General features: G+C 44.1%; 1 protein-coding gene across 7 annotated transcripts in view; it reads left to right on the forward strand.

Moving 5' to 3' along the window:
* Nucleotides 1-18,762, forward strand: part of SLC20A2 (solute carrier family 20 member 2) — a 116,619-nt gene extending 97,857 nt beyond the window's left edge. For all 7 annotated transcript variants that reach the window (XM_069075807.1, XM_069075806.1, XM_069075805.1 and 4 more), the window contains exons 7-12: nucleotides 1,441-1,557; nucleotides 3,495-3,698; nucleotides 5,513-6,107; nucleotides 7,029-7,214; nucleotides 7,798-7,882; nucleotides 17,134-18,762. In XM_069075807.1, coding sequence (XP_068931908.1) covers nucleotides 1,441-1,557; nucleotides 3,495-3,698; nucleotides 5,513-6,107; nucleotides 7,029-7,214; nucleotides 7,798-7,882; nucleotides 17,134-17,298 — 1,352 coding nt within the window. In that variant the 3' untranslated portion in view covers nucleotides 17,299-18,762. The remainder of the gene's footprint in view (nucleotides 1-1,440; nucleotides 1,558-3,494; nucleotides 3,699-5,512; nucleotides 6,108-7,028; nucleotides 7,215-7,797; nucleotides 7,883-17,133) is intronic.
* Nucleotides 18,763-21,673: the final 2,911 nt, after the last annotated feature.

The raw sequence follows: 21,673 nt of genomic DNA on the forward strand, positions 1-21,673 counted from the left end.
ACTGTTACCTTGTCCAGAAAAAAAAAATTGTTCTCTACCCAACTTCTCTGTTAAGGGAACTTATTCATTTAAATAATATAAGTAAGTAAAATAATAAAATAATAGTTATCATTTATTACCATGTGCCAGGCTCTGGGCTTTACAAATATTATTTCAATTAAGCCTCATAACCACCTTGTGAGATAGGTGCTAATATTATCCCCATTTTACAGATGGGAAAACTGAGGCACATGCAGTTAAGTGACTTGACCCAGGTCACATAGCTAAGAAGCATCTCAGTCTAGATTTGAATTCATATTTTCCTGACTCCAAGTTTAGGGCTCTGTCCATGGTGCCAACTATGTGTCCATTTGCTGTTAGGTGCCCTATTACTGTTAGTAATACTGTTATTATTGTTAATAATACTAATAGCTGCCTTAATACTCTCTCCTAATCATATTCTAAACTTTTGTGTCATTTTTTACTCTTTCTCTCTTGCCTTTACATGTGTTTGTCAAGTTCTCTTGATTAACTCTACAAACACTGCCTCTGTCCTCTCACTGCCCATATGACCATATGGCAAGTATCTCACTCCCTCACCATCATAGCTTCCCAGCTGGTCTCCCTCTCTGTAGTTCTCCCTGTTCTCCAGTCCATCCTACGCAGCACTGCCAGAACCATCTTCCTGATGGGCAGGTTTGATCGTGTCATGCTGCACAGCCCACATTACCCGCTCTACTCTGACTAAAGCCTACCTTCACAGCCTAGTCTCACACTATTCTCTATCATAAGATTAATGCTTTAGCCAAACTGTATCACCCGCTGTTTCCCAAACATGGCTTCTGTCTCCCTTTCTATATGCCAGTATTGAGGCCATCTCTTCCTGGCTACTCCTCTCCATCATTTTCACCTACTGAAATCCCACATTCTTTAAAGCCCTGCTGAAGCACCTGTGAAGCCTTCCCTGGTGCCCCAACTGGACATGCCTTTTCTTCCTTCTTGGAGTTCCCATTCCTCATTGTGCCATTTTTCTGCATTTGCTTTATTATACTTATTTGTGTACATATCTTTTCTACTTTTCTAGCTTGTTGGCAAGTGTGCTATTTATCCCTGGCTCTATCCCAGGACTTAAGAGTTGGAAGGGACTGTGGAGATCATCAAATCAAGCCTCATTTAACAAAACAGTAAACCAAGGCTTAGAAAATTGCACTACTTTGTCTGAGGTCTCACAGACCTCATTTCAGAACCAGAGTAGATCCCAGGTTATCTGTTAACTTCTAGCCTTGTGCCTTCATATTATACCACACTCTCCCTCAGTGCCTAGCATGGTGTTTTGCACATAGAAGTTTAATAAATATTTGAATTAAATAAAAAGTATAAATATTAATATGATTCTTATTTGTGCTCAATTAAGGAAAATACATTAAATATTGTGTTGTGTTTTTTTTTTTTTTTTCACAGTATTAGGTTTGGTTCTTCCGATATGGGCAATAGCTCTCATTTCATTTGGCATTGCTATTGTATTTGCTATTTTTGTGTGGTTGGTCGTTTGTCCATGGATGAAGAGGAAGATAGAAGGTAAGGTCCTATGTATTTTGATCGCCAAAAAGCTTCCAGTTCCTTAATCTTTAGTTACACTTAACTCTCAGTTATATAATGAAGAGACTATAATATAAGGCATGGGTAAGAACCGTCAGCAGGTTATCATAAAATTGTTTACATTTGACATTATGATACATTTTAAGTGGTAAGAAAGATACATGTATAAACATATCACATACTTGCCCCGTCCTTGCCCTGACTCTGTAGTCCATGTCATTCTCACTTTCCTAACTCTGATTGTACTTATTGGCTCTGCTACACACGTTGGTACTTTGTTGTGCCTTTATTATATTCTTCTTTAATTGTTTTATTGTATAAGTAAGTTTTGTCTTCCCAACTAGATTATAAATATATTGGGGGGCGGCCAGGTAGCACAGCGAGTAAGAGCACCGGCTCCAGTGTTGAGAAGACCTGGAGATCGAATCCCGGGCTCAAGACACTTGGCACCCACCCAGAAACACCTGGCCGTGTAACCTTGAGCAAGTTACTTAACCCCAATTGCTTAGGGGCAGCCAGGTGGCTCAGCGAGTAAGAGTACCGGCTCCAGTGTCGGGATGACCTGGATCAAATCCGGGCTCAGATACTCAGCACCACACCCAGAAATAATAACTGGCTGTGTAACCTTGAGCAAGTTACTTAACCCTGATTGCTTTAAAAATAAATAAATAAATAAATATATTGGGGACAGGTTATTTTGAAATCCACTATTACTTTTTAAATTATGAAAATTTTTATAAAAATCAAAAAGAATTTCCTTGTTTGTCTGACAGAAAAGGATTGACATGTTTTCAGTGAATTGAGAGTGCACACATACACACAAATTAGACTAATGGTTTATTGAGCTCCATCTGAAGAGCTATGGAAGAGCTATATATGAGAGCTCTTCTATATGAAGAGCTTCAGACAAGCATCAGTGTGTGGCAGTAAAGAGTAATGATTTCAGTGATAGTTATCAGATTGTCAGTTCAGTGTAATTAGAGCACCAATTTGAATAATTGAGTTCTTAAACTCTCTTTCTTCCCCTCAGTTGCAGAGTTTTCAGACTTAAATTTTGTGTGTGTGTGTAACATTGTCTTCAACTCCACACTTCACTTCCCTATCTAGATGTAGCTAATGTTTTCTTGGTTTCCAAAGGAAATACTAAATACACTCCAGTTTAAAACATATTGTGGTGTGGACACTACTGAGGTTTTTAAAAAAATTACATTTAAATGTTTTACATGATTATACATGTATAACCTATACCAAATTACTGTCTCAGAAAGGGAAGGAGCTAAGGAATGGAGGAAAAAAAATTAGAACTCATAAATTTTTTTTAAAAATGAATGTTAAGGGGGCAGCTAGGTGGCTTAATGAATAGAGTGCCGGCCCTGGAATTAGGAGGACCTGAGTTCGGATCCGGCCTCAGACACTTAACACAAAAACTAGCCCTGTGACCTTGAGCAAGTCACTTAATCCCAATTGCCCTCCAAAAAAACAAAAAAAAATGAATATTAAAAATGTCTTTATATGTAATTGGGAAAAAATAAAATATCATTTAAAAATAAAATTATGTTTAAGCACTAGTCAGAATCATTTTCTGGTTAAGGATGACTTGGCATAGTGAATGTCCAGCTCACTGGACTTGAAGTTAAGAAGAGCTGAATTTTACTCAGAGTGACACTTGACTAACTCTGACCTTGGGCAGGTCACTTAATTTCTCTCAGTCTTGGGTTCTTTATCTGTAAAATGGGGATAACAACTGCACCTACCTTATAGAGTTGTTGTGAGATTCAAATGAAATAATGTATGTAAAGAACTTATCAAATTCTAAAGTCGTATTTGTGAATGTTAACTATTATTTTTATTTATAAATATCCTTTTGCTTTATGAAGGAATAAGTTATAGTCTTAACTGTGGTTTGTTTGTTTTAGGAAAATTAAAGAAAGAGGGTGCCTTGTCGAGAATATCTAATGAAAGTCTCCATAAAATCCAAGACACAGAGTCCCCGGTATTTAAGGAACTCCCCGGTGCCAAGACAAACGATGACAGCACTGTCCCCCTCACGGGCTCGGCCCCTGAGGCTCCTGGAGTGTCAGAAGGCACAGTAAACGGAAGCCATTCACGAGTGCCATATGGTAAGGAGTGAAGCAGGGATTTCTGTACAAGTTATATTTCATTGGTGTCCTCGATGATTTCCCTAAAGTTCATCATCCTACCAAAATCTAGAGCCTGAAGAATACTCAGGAGACCAGGCCAGGATGCAGAGGTGTGTTTGGGCTGGAGCTGGGGGTGTTTCCCTAACATAGAAAGAATCTGCTTCTGAAAGATCTGTGTCATTTGGGTTATCAAAGACTGCCACGATGTCATACAGTGTATGCTTACACTGATACCCACTTTAGCCATGTGTATTTTCTTCGCTTGCAGCAGTGACTCCCTGGGGGCTGTTTTTGAGGAATAAATAAGTGTAGGAGAGTGTGGCTAGAAGCACAGCAAGGTAGCATGTGGACAGAGGAGGCAGCCACTTACCAGGGACCTCTTTTATTTTCTCCATAGGCATAAATTAGGTCCAGGTAGCCCCTGCCTCGCAGGGGGAGAGTTTAGCAAAAGAGCAGAAAGCACAGTCTGCCCCTTTTGATTGGGCGCCTGCCACTTCTAGAAGTGCTGCTGACTGCTTCAGAATGTGAGGTCGTTGCAATCTGTATCTGTGAAAGGAGTACCCACATCAGTCATCTGAATATTGACGCATAAACCACTGATTTAAGGTGCTACATTCAGTAATCTTCTTTTTTCCACAATGAAGGGAAATTTCCTGCCAGGTTGTGTCTCTGTTCTCCTCCTCCATACAGCTGCTGGCTTCACTCCAGTACTTAGAGGTGTAGGGTAGACAAATAACATTGCACCTAGTGAAAGGCCAGAACCAACCACTCTCTTCCCAAATACCTCTGGGGATAATGGGCAAAGACACAGCCCCCAAGGTCCTTATGGGCCTTGCTGAAGGATGTCCTTAGAGCAGCTTTCCAATGTTACTATCTTAGGACCAAGGGAATCAAGAACTAATTTGATCCAAAGAATGTAAAATGTCTGTATCACATAGACCTGACAAAAGTATCTCCTTTTGCTGTGGCAGTCAGACTTTTCAATAACACATAACTGCTGGGCCATAGCTTAAAATAAAAGAATGAAGGACCCATGGCTAAATATAGAGTACATCTAAGAGGAGCTGGTGAAAAATGCATTTGCCTGGACAAGTCTAATCAAAAGGCTTTTAACTGAAAAGGAAAGGGAAGGGAGAAAATTGCCTACATATTCCCAGCTAGCTAGATACCTGTGAGAGTAGCTACAGTATAGAAAAGAGAGGAGGGGTACAGGGCCCAGGAATTCACGGGACACAAGATCCAGCAATAGGACCTGGGTCCTCAGATGTCTGCGAAAATGCTGAAAATGTGAGAAAGGAAGTGAGGAGAACTCGGGATCCGAATAAAAGCTGGCAAATTTAGCCTTCCAGGGATCCCTGAGACTCATCAGTGGGGTGAGACCAAGGACTGGAATAGCTTTGCAATGGTTCCCCTCATCTGAGTAAAACTGCACAGGTAAAATGGGCTGGGAACTAGGGAGCGAGGGAGCAGCGGAGCAGCCTGGTCAGAAGGGAGGAAATCCAGGCACCAGAATGGGGAAGTGGGATAAGGGTCATGATCCGGGGGTCAAGACCAGTGGACATAGAAGCAGAGCCAGCATTTTCATTGGATCCTGTAAACCAGTGGGGACATAGAGTTCCACCAAACCTGCCAGCTTATCCCTGTCCCCTTTAGTCTGTGGACACACAGCAGTGATTCCTGGAGGCTCCTTTTTTTTTCATTAAAGGGAATTTGACATACTTGTAAAAACATCATTACTTCGTGCTTTTGTAATTATACTTGGCACAGTGAGAACTCTTGTCTGCCCTCCGCAGGAAGGGCGCTTTCCATGACGCACGGCTCCGTCAAGTCCCCCGTGTCCAACGGCACCTTTGGTTTTGACAGCCAGATGAGGAGCGACGGGCACGTCTATCACACCGTGCACAAGGACTCGGGGCTCTACAAGGACTTGCTGCACAAAATCCACCTGGACAGGGGGCCTGACGAGAAGCCCTTGCAGGAAAGCAACTACAAGCTGCTCCGCCGCAACAACAGCTATACTTGCTACACGGCGGCCATCTGCGGGATGCCCGTGCACTCGGCCTTCAAGGCCGCCGCCGACTCGTCCTCGGCGCCCGAAGACAGCGAGAAGCTGGTGAGCGACGCCGTGACCTACTCCAAGAAGAGGCTCCGCTACGACAGCTACTCCAGCTACTGCAACGCCGTGGCCGAGGCTGAGATCGAGGCCGAGGAAGGCGGCGTGGAGATGAGGCTGGCCTCGGAGCTGGCCGACGCCGGCCAGCCCCTGGAGGACCCCGGCGAGGAGGAGAAGGAGGAGAAGGACTCGTCTGAGGTGCACCTCCTCTTCCATTTCCTGCAGGTCCTCACCGCCTGCTTCGGCTCCTTTGCCCACGGCGGCAACGACGTGAGGTGAGGGTGACAGAGGGCTGGCCCCAGCCCCGCTGCCCGCCGCCGGCCCTGGGGTCTGTGCGCTTCTCAGCGAGCTTCTGGGCGTAAGCAGAAAGACAGTCAGGACTAGGAGCAGAGCGGGGAGGTGTGGGTGCAGGCTCTCTAGTCCAGCCCAGCGCAGTGGCGGCTCTTGGGTCCGGGCCCTGAACTTGACCCTCACACATTCCCCCCCTCCAGGGGCTCCCCGAGCAGTGCCATGCACACATAGAAGAACAAAAGCAGGGTAAATGAAGGAGGAGAGGCAGTAGGGGTGGGGAGAGGGTCAGAAATCACCTCCTACGGGAGGCCCCAAAAGGAACTTGGAAAGAGGCTGGGGCTACAGGTGAGGGCCGGGAGGCCGGGCAGCAGAGGCCTGGAGGTGCCAGGGGAGGGGTGCATAGGAGAGAGGAGTGGGAAAGAAAGCTAGTAAGAGACGCTGGGTGGGAGGGCTGAGGTCCTAGCCTTTGTCCTGTGGGGCGTGGGGAGCAATTGATGGCAAAGGACCGTTAACCTTACCGTGGTGGGCAGCTTTAGTGGGACGACAAAGAGACTGAGAAGCAGAGTCTAGTTAAGAAGGAAGGGCCATAGTGCTAAGAACTAAATTTGAGTGCTGGCAGTGGGGAGAGGAAGGAAGGGAAAGCTGTGAGAGATATTGTGAAGGAGGACTATCTTGGACTTGGTTGGCTTGTGCCTGGGCTTAGTTTCTATGCCTATAGTTTCCTTAAAACGAAATGACCTCTTTTATAACTAGTTTGTCTTCTTTAAAAAATTACATTTCACTGCAAGAGTATTATTATGTAGACAAACCTGAAACCCTGGAGAGTGAACCATAGGACTAGGAAATGAGCTTGGAGAATTAGGTGCCGTATAACTTGTATGTATGATTGTTTTTTCCCCTCCTAGTAATGCAATTGGCCCTCTGGTAGCTCTCTGGCTTATTTACCAGCAAGGTGGGGTGCTACAAGAAGCAGTGACTCCAGTCTGGTTGCTGTTCTATGGAGGAGTTGGAATTTGTGCAGGTCTCTGGGTTTGGGGGAGAAGAGTTATCCAGACAATGGGGAAAGACCTCACTCCAATCACCCCATCTAGGTGAGTGCAAAGTTATCAGTGTGAGTGACTCAGCACCTAGTATGATGCCTATTTACAAACCAATGGATGAAGGATGGATGGACGGATGGAAGGATGGGTAGATAGATGTTGAACTGTGGTTGATTTCCTTTTATTTCTAATTGTAAATTTCTTTTCCCTTGATAATTTTAATAAAGGTCCTGATAGAGATCTGGTTTACAGAAATCCCTGTGAGCTGAGGAGTCTGCTGATTCCCTAATAAGCACAGATCTATAAAGCGAGCACCAAGACTCCTCCAAAAATTGAGAATGTCTCCCTTATTTATGTTTGTCACACTTCCATGGCCTCTAACAGTTTGCTCCGATGAATGTGTGGTTTTAAGAGTAGAAAGGCTAGATCGGAAGCTCTGCACACGCTAATGCAGATTTATGAGTGTGCATTGTCTCCATCCATCAGTCTCTTGTTCTGTTAATGTGATTCTGGGACAGTCAGCAGTAAACAATTGAACCAAAGAGTATTCTGGTAAGACTCTGGCACCCTGCCCGGTGTCACTTAGGACTGATACAAAGAATGACTGTGCAGTGTTTTCTTATGCCCCCTGCAGTGGATTCACTATTGAATTGGCTTCGGCGTTCACAGTTGTGATAGCTTCCAATGTTGGACTTCCTGTCAGTACTACACACTGCAAGGTATGCCTCTGCCAAGCGACTGCAGTCCAGGCGGGGGGTCCCCCTGGACTTCAGTCCTCGGGCTGCCAGGGTCAGTTTCGAGTGGCAAAGGGAAGGTGGGAAAGCTGATGCCTGTACGTAGCTTTGTGCACCGCGAGTGGCTCTTTTCGAAACAGGCGCCTGCCCAGCTTTGCTGACAATGGCACCTTGCGATCAAGAGTATTCTGTGTTTTCTACAACACTCGGAAGTGGATGGTGCAGCCTTTCCCAGGCTGTGCCACTCGAGCTTGGCCCCGAGCTCTCACTTCCTGTCCAGCAGCTGGGACATCGCTTCCTTGATGCATGCACGCATGGCAAGGGCTTCCCCTCATCAAATCTATGCTGCGGGTTCTCCATTTGTCCTTTTTCTTCTCTTTCTTTCATTGTTTCCACAGTGGATTTTGCATTGAAGTAATGTGTGCGTTAACCGTGCTATTAGCCTCAAATGGGGGCATTCCAATCAGCTCCACTCACTGCAAGGTATTGGGAGTTGATAGAGGAAATCAAGCTAAAATCAATCATCCAAATGAAATCGAAATAAACAGTTGTTTCAGTTTGCTTTCCTTGGGTAGCCCTCAAAGGGACCGCCATGTATCATGGTCATTTCCAGTTTACAAGTCAGTCATGAAGTTGACCTCCAATAGCAGGGGGAGGGGGGAGTGGGAACAGCGTTAGTCTTGGAGTCAGCATTCCTGGTTTCAAAACCTGGCACCAAAACTAACCTTATGACTGGGCAAGCAACGCTTCCTGAACCTCAGTCTCCTCTTCTTTAGGAAATGAGGGCGATGATAATTGCACTCCACGATCTCTATTTGCCTAGAAGTGATTGAGCATCTTACTCAAAAGAATGCAAAGGATAATTCCTGTCATAGTAGATAAATGGAGAGGTTGCAGAAAAATTGCCAAACACATTGGAATACATCCAGGAATGCCCATTATTATTCATACTCTACAAATTAAAACACGCTTCCCAATTTTCCTAGATGCTTCTGAATTCACCCACAGATGCTATGGGCTGCATCAAAAAAGAATGGACTAGAAGTGATTTTCTAATAAAGTTACACACAGCATTGCTGAGGGAAGGTTCTAAATTGGTCATAATTACTATTTAAGACTAACCAAGGACCCTTACTTTGTGTATAAAAAATTCATCAGTAGTAGGGAGAGGATTTTTTTTTTCACCACAAAGTATGGAAATTCCTCCCTAGCTCCAAGGGGAGAAAAGTGATTTTTTAAAAATACCCTTTAGGGTGAGTTGTTCTGTTCCTGTCATTAGAAGTGAATATTTTTTTTTTTCAGCTCTTACCACTCTAGAACCACAGGCCTTAGAAAGAACCTGTGAGGCCTTCTGGTCGAACCCTTCATTTTACAGTTGAGGGAAGTGAGACCCAAAGCAGTGACATGGCCAGGCTCACATGGATAGTTCAGGAAAGGGTGGCCTTTCCAAAGCACTTGTGGGTCACAAATAACTGTTGGGCTTTTTAAGATTGTATCTTAATGTGTGTTAGGAGTGCATGTCACCAACTACATTCCTTTTCTAAAAAATATATTTTTTTTAACTTGGGTTGGAGAGGAGGGAAGTATTGTTTGTTTGTGAATGAACATGGACACTACATGAGGTGCAATCCTAATGGAATCAAACTGTTTCAAAGCAACTAAAGAATTCAAAATATTGCAGATTATTTCTTTAGTTTCTCTAGTTTTGCTAACTGCTTTTCTAACTTTTCATTCATCAAAATGTTTATTAACAAACTAACTTGTCATGTTGTTTTTAATATAATAATTAAATCCTACAACAGGATTTAATAATAAGTAATGCCAATCTTGCTGATACCACCAGTATCCCGAATGTAAACTACTTGGAAACTAAGAAGTACAACCTCCATATGAATAACAAACTCCAATACTTTATCTTAAAATATAGTTTTCTACAAGTCAATCGGTGAACTTAGATGGTAATGAAAAAGGAATCATAAGCAATGTATTTATGCTAGAATAATATAGTTAGGTTTAATTTCAATAAAGAATTTGTCCTGTGATTTGCAAACCTCAGCTAAATTTGGGACAACCAACAAAAAGTGTATAAGCTATTTTATTTTAAAGTATCTTTCAAACACTGTCAGTCTGTTAAATGTCAGTTCCTCTTACCTAGATAAACATCTCAGCATTTCCTCAACTTTAATCATATCAGAGACAAAGGATGTTTTGGGAAATAATAGTTGTCTTGGAACCATCTGGAGCCTATTACTTTTTAAAAAAATGTGTTTTTGATAAATGCATTTCAGTATAATTGGTTTCCTTTGCAACTATATGTGTTTCTTTTTGTACATTTAAAAATTTTGTTTTGAGAAGAGGTCCATAGCCTTCCTGAGACTGACTGCCAAAAGAGTGTCTGTGACACAAGATAAGAACTCCAGAAATAGAAGAATATGAGTATTAGAGCAATATTAGCACATAAATCATGGGAGAGGGGTGCCTAGAAAACCTCGTTCAGTGTTCAGGCTTCAATAAAGAAGCAATTCTCTTTGCTTGTGAAACTTTGCATTATAAATAACTCTTTCTATAGACCCCTCCCCTGAACTCCTGTTCTGCTGGAGGTGAGCCTAACCACTTCTGCCAAGGTGTCAAAAGCTCTGCCAAGTCTACCAGGCTAGAAAGGCTTTCAGGGTGGCCCCAGTGAAGAACTATGTGCCTGCCAACCAGTGACCAGTGTAAGGAGAAAGGTCAGCAGGAGATTGGCCAATAGGTCATGAATTTTTTTGACCAGAGAAATTTGTGGGGGGAAGATAAGTCATGGAGTACTCTGATGGAATCACAGGTTTTTCTTTCTTTTTTTTTTTTTTTAAGTACTAAAACATCATTAGACCCACCCCTACACATCAGAGAACTGCTCCTGGAGACCAGATATTTACATTTCATATTAGCCTTCCACTGCTCCTGAAATGCCTACTATTAGTAGTGTAGGTTAAGACCTTCTGTCACCTAGGAGGAATAATCTGATTAGTGAATGTGAGTCCTGAGGAAATGGAATCTGAAAAGGAAATTCTTAATGTAAATTTTATCAGTCAAACATTTACTAAGCACCTATTAAACACTCTTCCCTGGGAACAGAGAAACACAAAAGAAGCATTCCCTTGGCCTCGTGGCGTTTGCATTCTAATGGAGAGACAACATGCCTAGAGAGACATTATGTGTTTCTGTGTGTTCAGATGGTCAAAGGAACCCCTGCATGCCCAGCTCTGTGGGAAATGTCCCCATCCAGCAGATTGGGGTGGGAGTGGGGAGATCCATCCCCTATGATCCCCCCACATGGATCTATACAAAACACACACAAAGATAATGTTAGGGGTGTAACATTAACTTAAGAGAGAGCGAGGTCCTGCAAAAAGCCTACCCTGGGGAACTTGGGCGTCCCTACAGGGAATGGCAGGAGCGAGGGTGGGGGTGAGGAGGGACAAATGAACAGAGGCAGGAGTGCAAGACAGCCCCAAGGGGAACGATGAAATGAAGCAGCCTTCAAACACAGGCTCGTGTTTTACTAACCCCATCTATAATGTCAAAATTTAGAAAGAGAGGCATTGTTTGCTTTGTGATGTTTAATTATTACCAGTGATGTGAGTACTCCCAAGTACCTCCCAAGAATTTCTTAATCCAGCTCAAAGGAGGCCTAAGAGTCATCACGTGGTTCAGAAGGCTACTGCTAATGAAAAAGCACTCATGTTCCTGGGTGTGACCCAAGAGCTTTCATTCTGGGCACTGCCAAGGATGGGGTTGGAAGGAAAGGAGAAGGAGGCAGCTTCTCTTGGCATCATCTGTGGGCAAGGAAATATGGGAAGCAGATCTACCATCCCTCTTCCAAAAAAATAAAAAGGTCAAAAGGCATTCCTGGATGGTGAGTTGGTAACATCCTTACCTTTGAATGAGAAAGAACTCTGTCTTTGAGTCAGAGCTTCAGGCTCAGATTCACACTCTCCAGTTACTCACTAGGTCAGATTGTCATCCACCAAATATTTCTTCTGCATGCCTAGATCCCCGAGTGGAATACGTGGGCTGAAATATGTGAGAGTGTGGGATGGGATGAAGAATCTGGCACTGTGGAAGGAGGGTCATGAATCCCAAAGCAGTCCGCTACTCCTGATGGCACACTGTAAAATCATACATCATGAGGAAACCCCCTTGGACGTTTTTCTACTTCGTCCTAGATGGTTCTATGCACATTGTCTGAGAAGACAACAGGCATGGTGGAGGGGAAGGAACCTAGCAGTTGAAAGTCCCAGAACCTGGCATAGACACTGGCTAGCTGTGTGACTTGGGTTAAATCTGCCCCTCTCTAAAGGTTCAGCACCACCATTGGTAAAGTAGAAACATGCACCCGGGGTGGGCATCTGCTACCTGCCACACATGGTGAGGCACCAGGCAGACCCTAGAGCAGGGGAGGGAGGGGGAGGTTTGTTATCCACATCCCTAGCGAGCTGTCTCCAGTTCCCCATCACTTTTGTCATTGTGCTTACCTTTATTATTAGCTGACACCCTAGAGCCCTGACCATCCCTTATATCATTGGAGCAGCACTTTAGAATGTGGTTGGTGCAAGTGGGACAAGGAGGTGAAACCCAGGGCACCCGTTGTTGTTACCTTTGCTCTTTGCAGCTCCTTGCAAAGATTTGCAGAGAAAATGACAGTGAAGAAGGAAAATGAGCTTTTAGAATGATCAGTATTTCATTTAGGCGTGCCCTTCTCCCTTACCACAGAAAACCAAGCACTGGAGAGCTAAAAACAAACAAATAAGCAAACAAAAGCAGACACCCAGTGCCAACTCTTCTGAACAGCAGGGCAGCTTCTCCCTCTTTCACAGATGACAAAATGTGCACTAAAGGAAAGTACTCTTAGGGAAAAAAATGACAGTAAAAATAGTGGTCATTTGAGCTGACTTTTCCATGGTGATTTAAGGTTCGCAGGCACTCCTAACACGCGCTGTCTCAGTTGTACCTCACAACAAGCCTGGACCCCAGGTCCAGCCCAGCAGCCAGGTGCTAAGCCTCTTCCATGTAGCTGTGTTTGTGAGAGCGTCCTAGTGGCCGCTAGTAAATGACCAAGTGCAGCCTTTCAGTTTTTACTGGTCAGGAAACTGAGACATAGAGTAGGGGTGAAGTGATTTCCCTATGTGTACTTCTAGTTGGTAGCAAAGGCAGGGATTCAGTCAATAAGCACTTATTAAGCTCCTGATGTGTACCAGGAAATGCACTAAGTTCTAGGGTAACAAAAAGTGGCAAAAGACATTTCCTGCCCTCAAGGAGTTTACAATCTAACAGGCAGGACTTGAACCTCATCTGACTTCCTTTCAGCACCTCTCACAAGTATGTTTACTTTTTTTTTTTTTGGCTTTTTCTTTTTGGAGGGGCAGTTGGGACTAAGTGACTTGCCCAAGGTCACACAGCTAGTTTTTTTGTGTTAAGTGTCTGAAGCTGGATTTGTCTTGAGACTGGATTTGAACTCAAGTCCTCCTGACTCCAGGGTCGGTGCTCTATTCACTGTGCCACCTAGTGGCCCCCATATGTTTACATTTTTTAAATTATACGTTTCATTACCAAGGAGCTAAGCCCATCAGACACTTCAGCTTAATAATACCTTTGGATCAAAGCAAAAAAACAAAACAAAACAAACAAACCATTGAATAGGCAGTTAGCCTCAAAAATAGAAGTGTTCACAAAAGTAAAATTCACTGATTTGCTAACGATCCTTTCCTGCAGTGAACTTGAGATAGCTGCCTTATGATATGGTCATTACTACTACCTGTAGGCAGTATTGGTGAGCTCTTTGATACAAATTAAGACCCAACTCCATAGTCTTTTTACTTCCAAAAGGTGCAGACTTTGGATCATCCACTGTTTGTATTTCTCTTCTGACAGTTGTGTAAAACCCGAGAGTGCTATGGGAGTTCTTACCATCCACACTCTTGTGGTCTCCATTAGTGTAGGTCGTTCAGACCAGAGGGTAAAAGGCAGAACAAGGAACCCCTCAGCTGGAGTAGTCTTGACTCCAGACAGCCAGTAGGGGGGAACGGAATGGAGGGTGTTTGGCAGCTGTTTGGTTTGGTTTTACATTTTGAATGACCTGTACTGTGACTGATTGGATAAATCCTCTCACTTACCTGAGGCTCACAGAGGTTAAATCACTTCCCCAGTTACAAAGGTTCTTATCATGAAAATAACAGTAGTGAGCTTTCTATAGAGTACTTGTATTCATGAGTCCATTTCATCTCAGTAACTCCAAGAGGCAGGGGCTATTAATGATTCATTTTACAACTGAAGGGGAAGAGATTTGGTGACCTGCCCAAGGTCCCACAGCCGAGGTGTGACTGAGGCAGGAATTAGACTCTGGTCTTCCCAATGCTATCTATGTCCAGCACTCTATACAGAAACCCCTCTCTCTCTCTTTCTCTCTCTCTCTTCCCCTTCCCCTCCACCCCCGCTTTTTTGGCCCAGACTAGGACTGGGGAATCTTTGGTCTCGAGGCCACATGAAGTTGGGATTCAGTCAAAGGGCCACCGCTGAAGACTCGGAGGGCCATATGTGGCCTAGAAGCCACAGGTTCCCCACCCCGGCCCAGACCTGTGTTTCCTATGTAGGGAATTCCTCTTCCAGTGAAGGCATGGACCTCCCTTGGCCAGGTATACACAGCGGGTGTGTCAGAAGCAGCCCTGGATCCTGGCTCTTCTGTCCCTGAGGCTCCCCTTCTCTCTCTGCTCCCCAATGCTGCCTCTTCAAGATTCACCAGGTAGTTAAGAGAATCCTGCTTCTCATGTACACCAGAGCTAGCTGAAGAATTAGTGTTAATGGAAGAGAGTTCTTTGAGGACCGCTAGGTGGTACAGTGAATAGAGCACCAGCCCTAGAGTCAGGAGGACTTGAGTTCAAATTTGAACGCAGACACTTAACACTTACTAGCCATGTGACCTTGGGTAAGTTACTTAACCCCAGTTGCCCTGCCTTCCCCCCTTCAAAAAGAAAAAAAAAGAAGAGTTCTTTGCTGGGCATAGGGAATTTTGAAAGCTATGGTTAGAATTTTCTCAGTTCATTAATTAGCTAAGGTTCTTTTCCCCTCCCAGTGGGTTTGCTGAGGAAGCACATTCAAATTAACCCAGAAACTGGGCAAGCTAGACAGACAAATGGGACATATTTAATCCTACTAAAGTGTGAGTTTTGATGAAGGGAAGAATTACTGTTGTGATTTTTCCTCCCAGGTAGAGACCTTGTTCTCTTTGCTTATCCCTTAAAAACTTCCCAATTGGGGGTAAAGTGTCATTTCTCATTTACTGGAGAGAAGAGTCACTATGAAGCATATGCAGGCAAGCCTTCTGATTGGAGGGTTCCGAATTCAGACTGCCTCCTGCCCCAGGGCCCCTCCCTTTCCCATTCCTGGCTAGTTGAGGCTTTCTTTACTGTTTGCATCTGAAAAACTGAAAGCATTATACTGGCATTATACCTTTCATAAATGGGAAATATATTCTACAGGAAAAAAGTTATCATAACCTCTGCTGAAGTCCAAAAATAGGCAGTGGATAGATTGCCAGGCCTGGAGTCAAGGAGAATCACTGCTGAGTTCAAATCTGGCCCCAGATACTTACTAGCCATGTGACCCTGGGCAAGTCACTTAACCCTGTAACAACCGACAGTCCAAGAATAGGTTATTCTTCATCAGAATCTCAGTCATCAGTTATCATGCATGTGACATTCATGGGGTACAATCGGGTACCATGGGGTATAAAAGGCCACTGGAACCAGAGTCAAAGGACTTGGTTTGAATCCCGACTCTGGCCCATATCTGAATGACCATGGGCAGGTCACTTAACACCTCTGCCTCTCAGTTTCCTCATCTGCCAAATGGGGTGGCTGGGCTAGATGACCTCCACTGACCTTCCCTCTCTAAGTCTGTAATGCTAACGCCAACACAACACTCACCATGAGGGAACATTTAATGGAGGCAGCCCTTGAGATTCTGCAGTGTCGGAGTCATCATTAAGAAAGTCAGTTATTGATGATAGAGGATAGAAGTGTTCGTTTCTAAATCCTAAGCATAGCTTCTTATTCCATCCTCACAACAGCCCTAGGAGGTAGGCAAATCCTGCTGTCCCCGTCTTACAGATAAGGAAACTGAAGGTAAAGGAGATGATTGAGTCATCAGAAACCTTTGCCTTGGTCTTCCAAAGTCATTGGCCTTTGTGCGACAGCACCCCACAGAAGCAGAGAGGACAGAACACAGGCGTCACTTTCTTGCAGTGGACCATGCTGCATGGTCCACTTGCATCCAGATAAAAGTCTAAGTGTTGTCCTTCATTAGGTGCATGCGGTCTTTAGATGCTGGCAACTTCACAGTAGCCCTTCTGATTCTGAGTCTTACCATCTGGACGATTGGTTAGTATGTCTTTACTGGCACTCAGATCTGGGCAATCAGCAGAGCCCAGGCATTGTTAGGGAGGCATCCCGAGTGTGCCATGGTGCCATTCAGTTAGCCTGTCATTTGGGGCTGCCTTTGAAGGTCTAGACCCACTCTGAGTCATGACTCAGTTGTGTTCTTCAATGACATTCCTTTCTAATAATTTCATTTTTTTCCCCACTGTATGAATGTGGCTAGAGACCCTGAAGCAAAGTCTGCTTTTTAAAATTCAACCCCTAAACCACTAGAAAACCAGGAGCAGGTGTTTAGAAGATCGCTAAGGCATTTGGGGATTTATGATGTCTGTGTGTCTCTAGTAGGAAATGCAGAAATTGGCAGTCATGCCTCACATAATGGTAATGTTTGTGTTAATGAGTATCTGTTTTGCTTCAGAATTGTTTCCAAATGTATTAAAGGGACTTGAGAAGTAAACATTATGCTTGCCTCTCCATGAAGATGGTACAATGGGCAGTCCTGGGGTGGGGGTGGGGGACACCTGATCAGACCTTAAAACAAAGATGTTTTCTTCACTTTTCACATTGAATTTACATTATAATAGGAAACAATTATTTAAGCTTCCTGGCCGTGGCAAGAAGGCAGACAGGATTGTCCACTAATGCCCAGCTCAGAGACATGTGGGCAATAGAAAGCTGAAGGCATAATTTCACTAGTTGTCCTGGGACTTGTTCATCTCTTAGATCAGCCATGGTATCAGCAAGCTGGCATTAGTTGATTTTAACACCCTTTTTTTTTACTCTGCCAGACCATGTTTTTACTTGTAAACGCTCAAATCCCTCCAGGTCGGCTCCGTGGTAGCAGTGGGCTGGATCCGTTCACGAAAGGCTGTCGACTGGCATCTCTTCCGGAACATCTTTGTGGCCTGGTTTGTGACTGTCCCGGTGGCTGGTTTATTCAGCGCCGCCGTGATGGCCATTTTAATGTATGGCATCCTGCCGTACGTGTGAAGGGGCTTCAGGAGGTAACTACCTACATCAGTAAAGGGATAGTCCGATGTGTGTTTGAGTGTGACATGGTGTGACTGGCTCTTCCCGGCACACACATGGCTCACACATCTACAGCACGCACATCTATGCTCGCTCTAAGCCACCAGCTTCGCTGTATCCCAGAGTACAGACAGTGACCCCACTCAGTACACTATCCACCCGAGCGGCAGGATCCCAGCTTCCATCATCTAACTTAACTACTGTCTATAAAAACGTGTGCTCAATTGGTGATATAACATGTGATGCCGTTACTTATCTATTAAATATATACTATTTACATAGAGTAGGAAGCACTACTACTACAGATATATTCAGAGATGGGGTGGAGAGAATTGCCTAGAATTATCCAATAAATCTGTATATAATTATTTCAGTGGTGGTTTGTAAAAGCCTTTTAAAGGCAATTGTAGATTGGGAAATGCTTCTCTTTTTTCCCCATTTGTAAGATAAATGAGGTACAGGCTATATAACACAAATTTGAAAACACTGTATGTAGGTCTGTAATGGTTTCTGTGCTATGAAAATGATACTGGAGCAAAGTTCACAAGTGCTTTCATGAATAATTTGTCCATATACTGTATTGATCCTTGTGTAATATATTGTAATTGCTTTTGTAAATACTTAAAACTGTAACTTTTTAATGGTGCATTTCCCTTATACATTTCGGATCAGAAAGTTTTAGAAAGTACCAAAGAAGTAGGGGAGTATTTTGCCAGTATTACATTTTCACACGATATTTATCTCCTTCTTCCTTGTTTCCACTAATTAAACCAGGATGTGGCAAGACCAGTCATGTTTGAACCGGCCCCAGAGTAGTTTCTTATGACTGATGTACCCATCATTCCCATGTAACATCGACGATCTCCATACCTTCCCTTCTCTCCACCCCCCTCTTTGCCCAAATACCACATATCAGGAAGACCTCGAGTGTTCTAGAGTTCTGTGGTTTATTAGAGAGAATATTCAATTTTAAGGAAATGTGATAAAATAGTGCAATATCAGGTCTGCACTGCAAATGGTATCCCTCCCCTTCCTCTCTCTCCCCCTATAAACTCATCAAAGAAACTCCGGTCACAGACTTTGAAATAAGTGTTACATATTCTGTGATAGGACACTGTGGGACTATTGAGTTATAATTCAAGAAGGAAATTCTGGTTTTGATTTTAGCCGAAACGGTCACTGATCAGAAAGTCCATTGGCTTAGTGTGTGTGTTGGAGGATGGGAGATGACAATGCCAGGATCCTACCCCAGTCCTTCAACTGCTGTTTTTTGTAAGTGTGAGGGAGGAGAAAGCTTGACTAATGTATAGGAACTATTGAAATGCTGCTAAATTTTTGATATTGACAGACATTTTATTGGTACTTCATTGTGATTTTTTTCATTAATCAGCCATATTAAATTTATAATAAAAATGACCCCTGAAATACTGCTAGTTGGAATTCTTTCTTTTTCTTTACTTAAAATTGTATCATCCTTGTGTGTTTGAGATTGTTTGAGAAGTGGGGGTCTGCATGTGGCATGGATGAATTTTAATGGGGATTTTTTTTATGTCTGTGTAACGCCACTTGAATCCAGGCATTTTTGCCCATTGTGCCCCATGCCTGGAATGTTCTCCCTTCTTATCTCCCCCTCCAGCCTCCCCAGCTTCCTTCAAGTTCTAGCTAAAACCCCACCTTTCTGCAGGAAATCTCTCCTGAAGCCCCTTGAGGCTAGTGCCTTCCCTATCAGTGAATATGTTGTTGTTGTTCAGTCATTTTCAGTTACATCCAACTCTTCATGGCCCCATTTGGGGTTTTCTTGGCCAAGAGGCTGGAGTAGTTTGCCATTTCCTTCTCCAGTTCATTTTACAAATGAGAAAACTGAGGCAGACAGGGTTAAATGACTTGCCCAGGGTCACACAGCTAGTTAAGTGTCTGAGGCTGAATTTGAACTCAAGTTTTCCAGACTCCGGGCCCAGTATTCTACCCATTACACCACCTAACAGCCCCAATTTATCATAGATGTGTGTGTGTACACACACATATATATTTATGTATTATATACGTACATAAAATATACAAAAAATGTTTATGTATTATATACACGTATAAACCATGTATACACATATACTTATATATGTAAACAAAATGTTTGTGTGTGTGTAGTTTGTACACAGTTGTTCTCATGCTGTCTTCCTCCTTGGACTGTGAGGTCCTCAAGAGTTGTTTTTGCCTTTGTTGGCAGCCCAAGCACTTCGTACAGTGCCTTGCACACAATAGGCACTTAATAAATGCTGATTCAAGAACACCTCCCCTTGAAAGGAGAAACGTTCTTTTCCTTCAAAGTCTGAGTACAGGTATTTGAACATCATTTGTTCAGAACGTTATATGTGAAGTGTCTTCTTCCACAGATGTGAGAGAGGTGACAGAAAAGGAATGGGGAAGGGGGGAAGGGTTGGCAAGTAGGATGGTGTGGCAGAAAGAGGCCCTGGACCAGAAATCAAGAGGGTCAGGGCCAGCTTCCATCTTGGCCATCTTGTGTGACCTTGGGGACTAAGTCACTGAGTCCCTCTGTGTCTCACTTTCCTTATCTGTCAAATAAGGAGGTTAGGCCAACTGGTGTTCAAGCCTTTTTCTAGCACTGACATTATGTGATCCCATAATAGGGGCAGCCATAGATCTAAAGCTGGCAGGGACCCCCAGGAGAAACTGAGGCCCCGAGGTCTAAGCTCCCATTACCAATATCATTGTTCATTTTAAGGCACTGTATGCATGCTGGCTGCCAAAGTGATTTTCCTGAAGCACTGGTCTAACAGTCACTTCCTCTACTCAGTAAACTCTAGCAGCAACCAATTACCTCTAGGATCAAATAGAAAGTCCTCCAGCACTTACAATGCCACTCAAGCCACAGTCTGCCTTTCTAACCTTATTACACATTATTCTCCTTTGCACCCAGTATAGCTAGCTGAACTGGCCTTGCCATTTCTCATGCACAGAATTCCATCTCCCATCTCTATCCCTTTGCAATGGCTATTCTCCATATCTGGAATACACTCATTTTCTCACCTTTACTGCTTAGAAATAAGGCCAGGGGTTCTGGGTATAGAATACCCAAAGCCCTGCCCCCCCCCCCACTTCTAGCCCAGCCCCTGCAGCTGTTATGCAGGGGAACAACCCCTGCATAGAGAAAAACCCATAGAGAAAGAGCGATTTCCACCAAGTTCTGACCAACTGCTGCATATGGGACGAGCAAGACACCCAGAGGGAGGGAGAGATGAAAGGTGGCACATTCCAGATGAGTCAAACCTCAGCTGCCGCCTATCCTCGGATCACAATGGATACAGCCAAGAACCCTGATCTCAAGAGCCGAGGGTAGAGCAGTGCCCACCCCTACCTGGCCCCATTCAAGTAGTCCTGCCTCTAGCCTTGCCTCCAAAGCCACCGTCCTGGGAGGAAAATCCTGCGCAGAGAAGAGATCTGGCAACTGTTATGCAGGGGCAGTAGCCCCTGCCTCCTCAGTAACCACGACTACTAAAGACCCCACAGATTTCCCCATTAAAGCCCTCGGCACTGTTCATCAGTTCAACATCAGAAATAGCGAGGGGTTTTAGCAGTGGAAGTAACGTGAGAGAAGATGCAAGAAGATGTGTTACCATTCTGATGCTATACAGGGGAAGGAACCTTCAGCCTCGAGGCCACATGGGGCCCTCTAGGGCCTCAAAGTCGGCTCTTTGGCTCTTTGACTGAATCCAAACTTCACAAATCCCCTTAATAAAAGGATTTGTTCTACAAAACTTGGACTCAGTCAGAGGGCCGCACCCAAGGTCCTAGAAGGTCACATGTGGCCTTGAAGCCGCAGGTTCCCCATCCCTGGTTTTTCTAGTGGAAATACATGAGAAAGGGCTTTGATGCTGTAACCTATGGAATCTTTCCATCTGCCTTGCAGCTGAAAACTTTTATGTGTAGTGTCTCTCTTAATGAGTGAGCTCCCTGAGATACCAGTACATCAATAAAAAGTAAGTGCCTACTCTGTGCCTGGCACTGGGGATACAGACATGAGAAAGACAGTCCCTGCCCTCAAGGAGCTTACAGTCTGTTGGGAGAAGACAGTACCCCAAAGGTTACTGAAAGGGAGTGGGAGTGGGGAGAAACTGGGGAAGAGCATCCCCAGCATGGCGGATGATGGAGTACAGTCCAGAAGGTACAAAAGCTGGGGGAAAAGGAAGAGACAAACGGTCTGGAAGGCCTGCAGTCAGAGGGTACTGTGGAGGAATGGGCACCAAAGCTGATGCAATCTCAAAGGAGGATGAGTTTCTGAGATCAGGGACTGTCTCCACTTTTCTATTTATTTCCCCAG

Source organism: Petaurus breviceps, unplaced genomic scaffold, assembly GCF_028583685.1.
Source record: "Petaurus breviceps papuanus isolate PSGF00001 unplaced genomic scaffold, PetGlider_PUasm1.0 90919, whole genome shotgun sequence".
Lineage (NCBI taxonomy): Eukaryota > Metazoa > Chordata > Mammalia > Diprotodontia > Petauridae > Petaurus > Petaurus breviceps.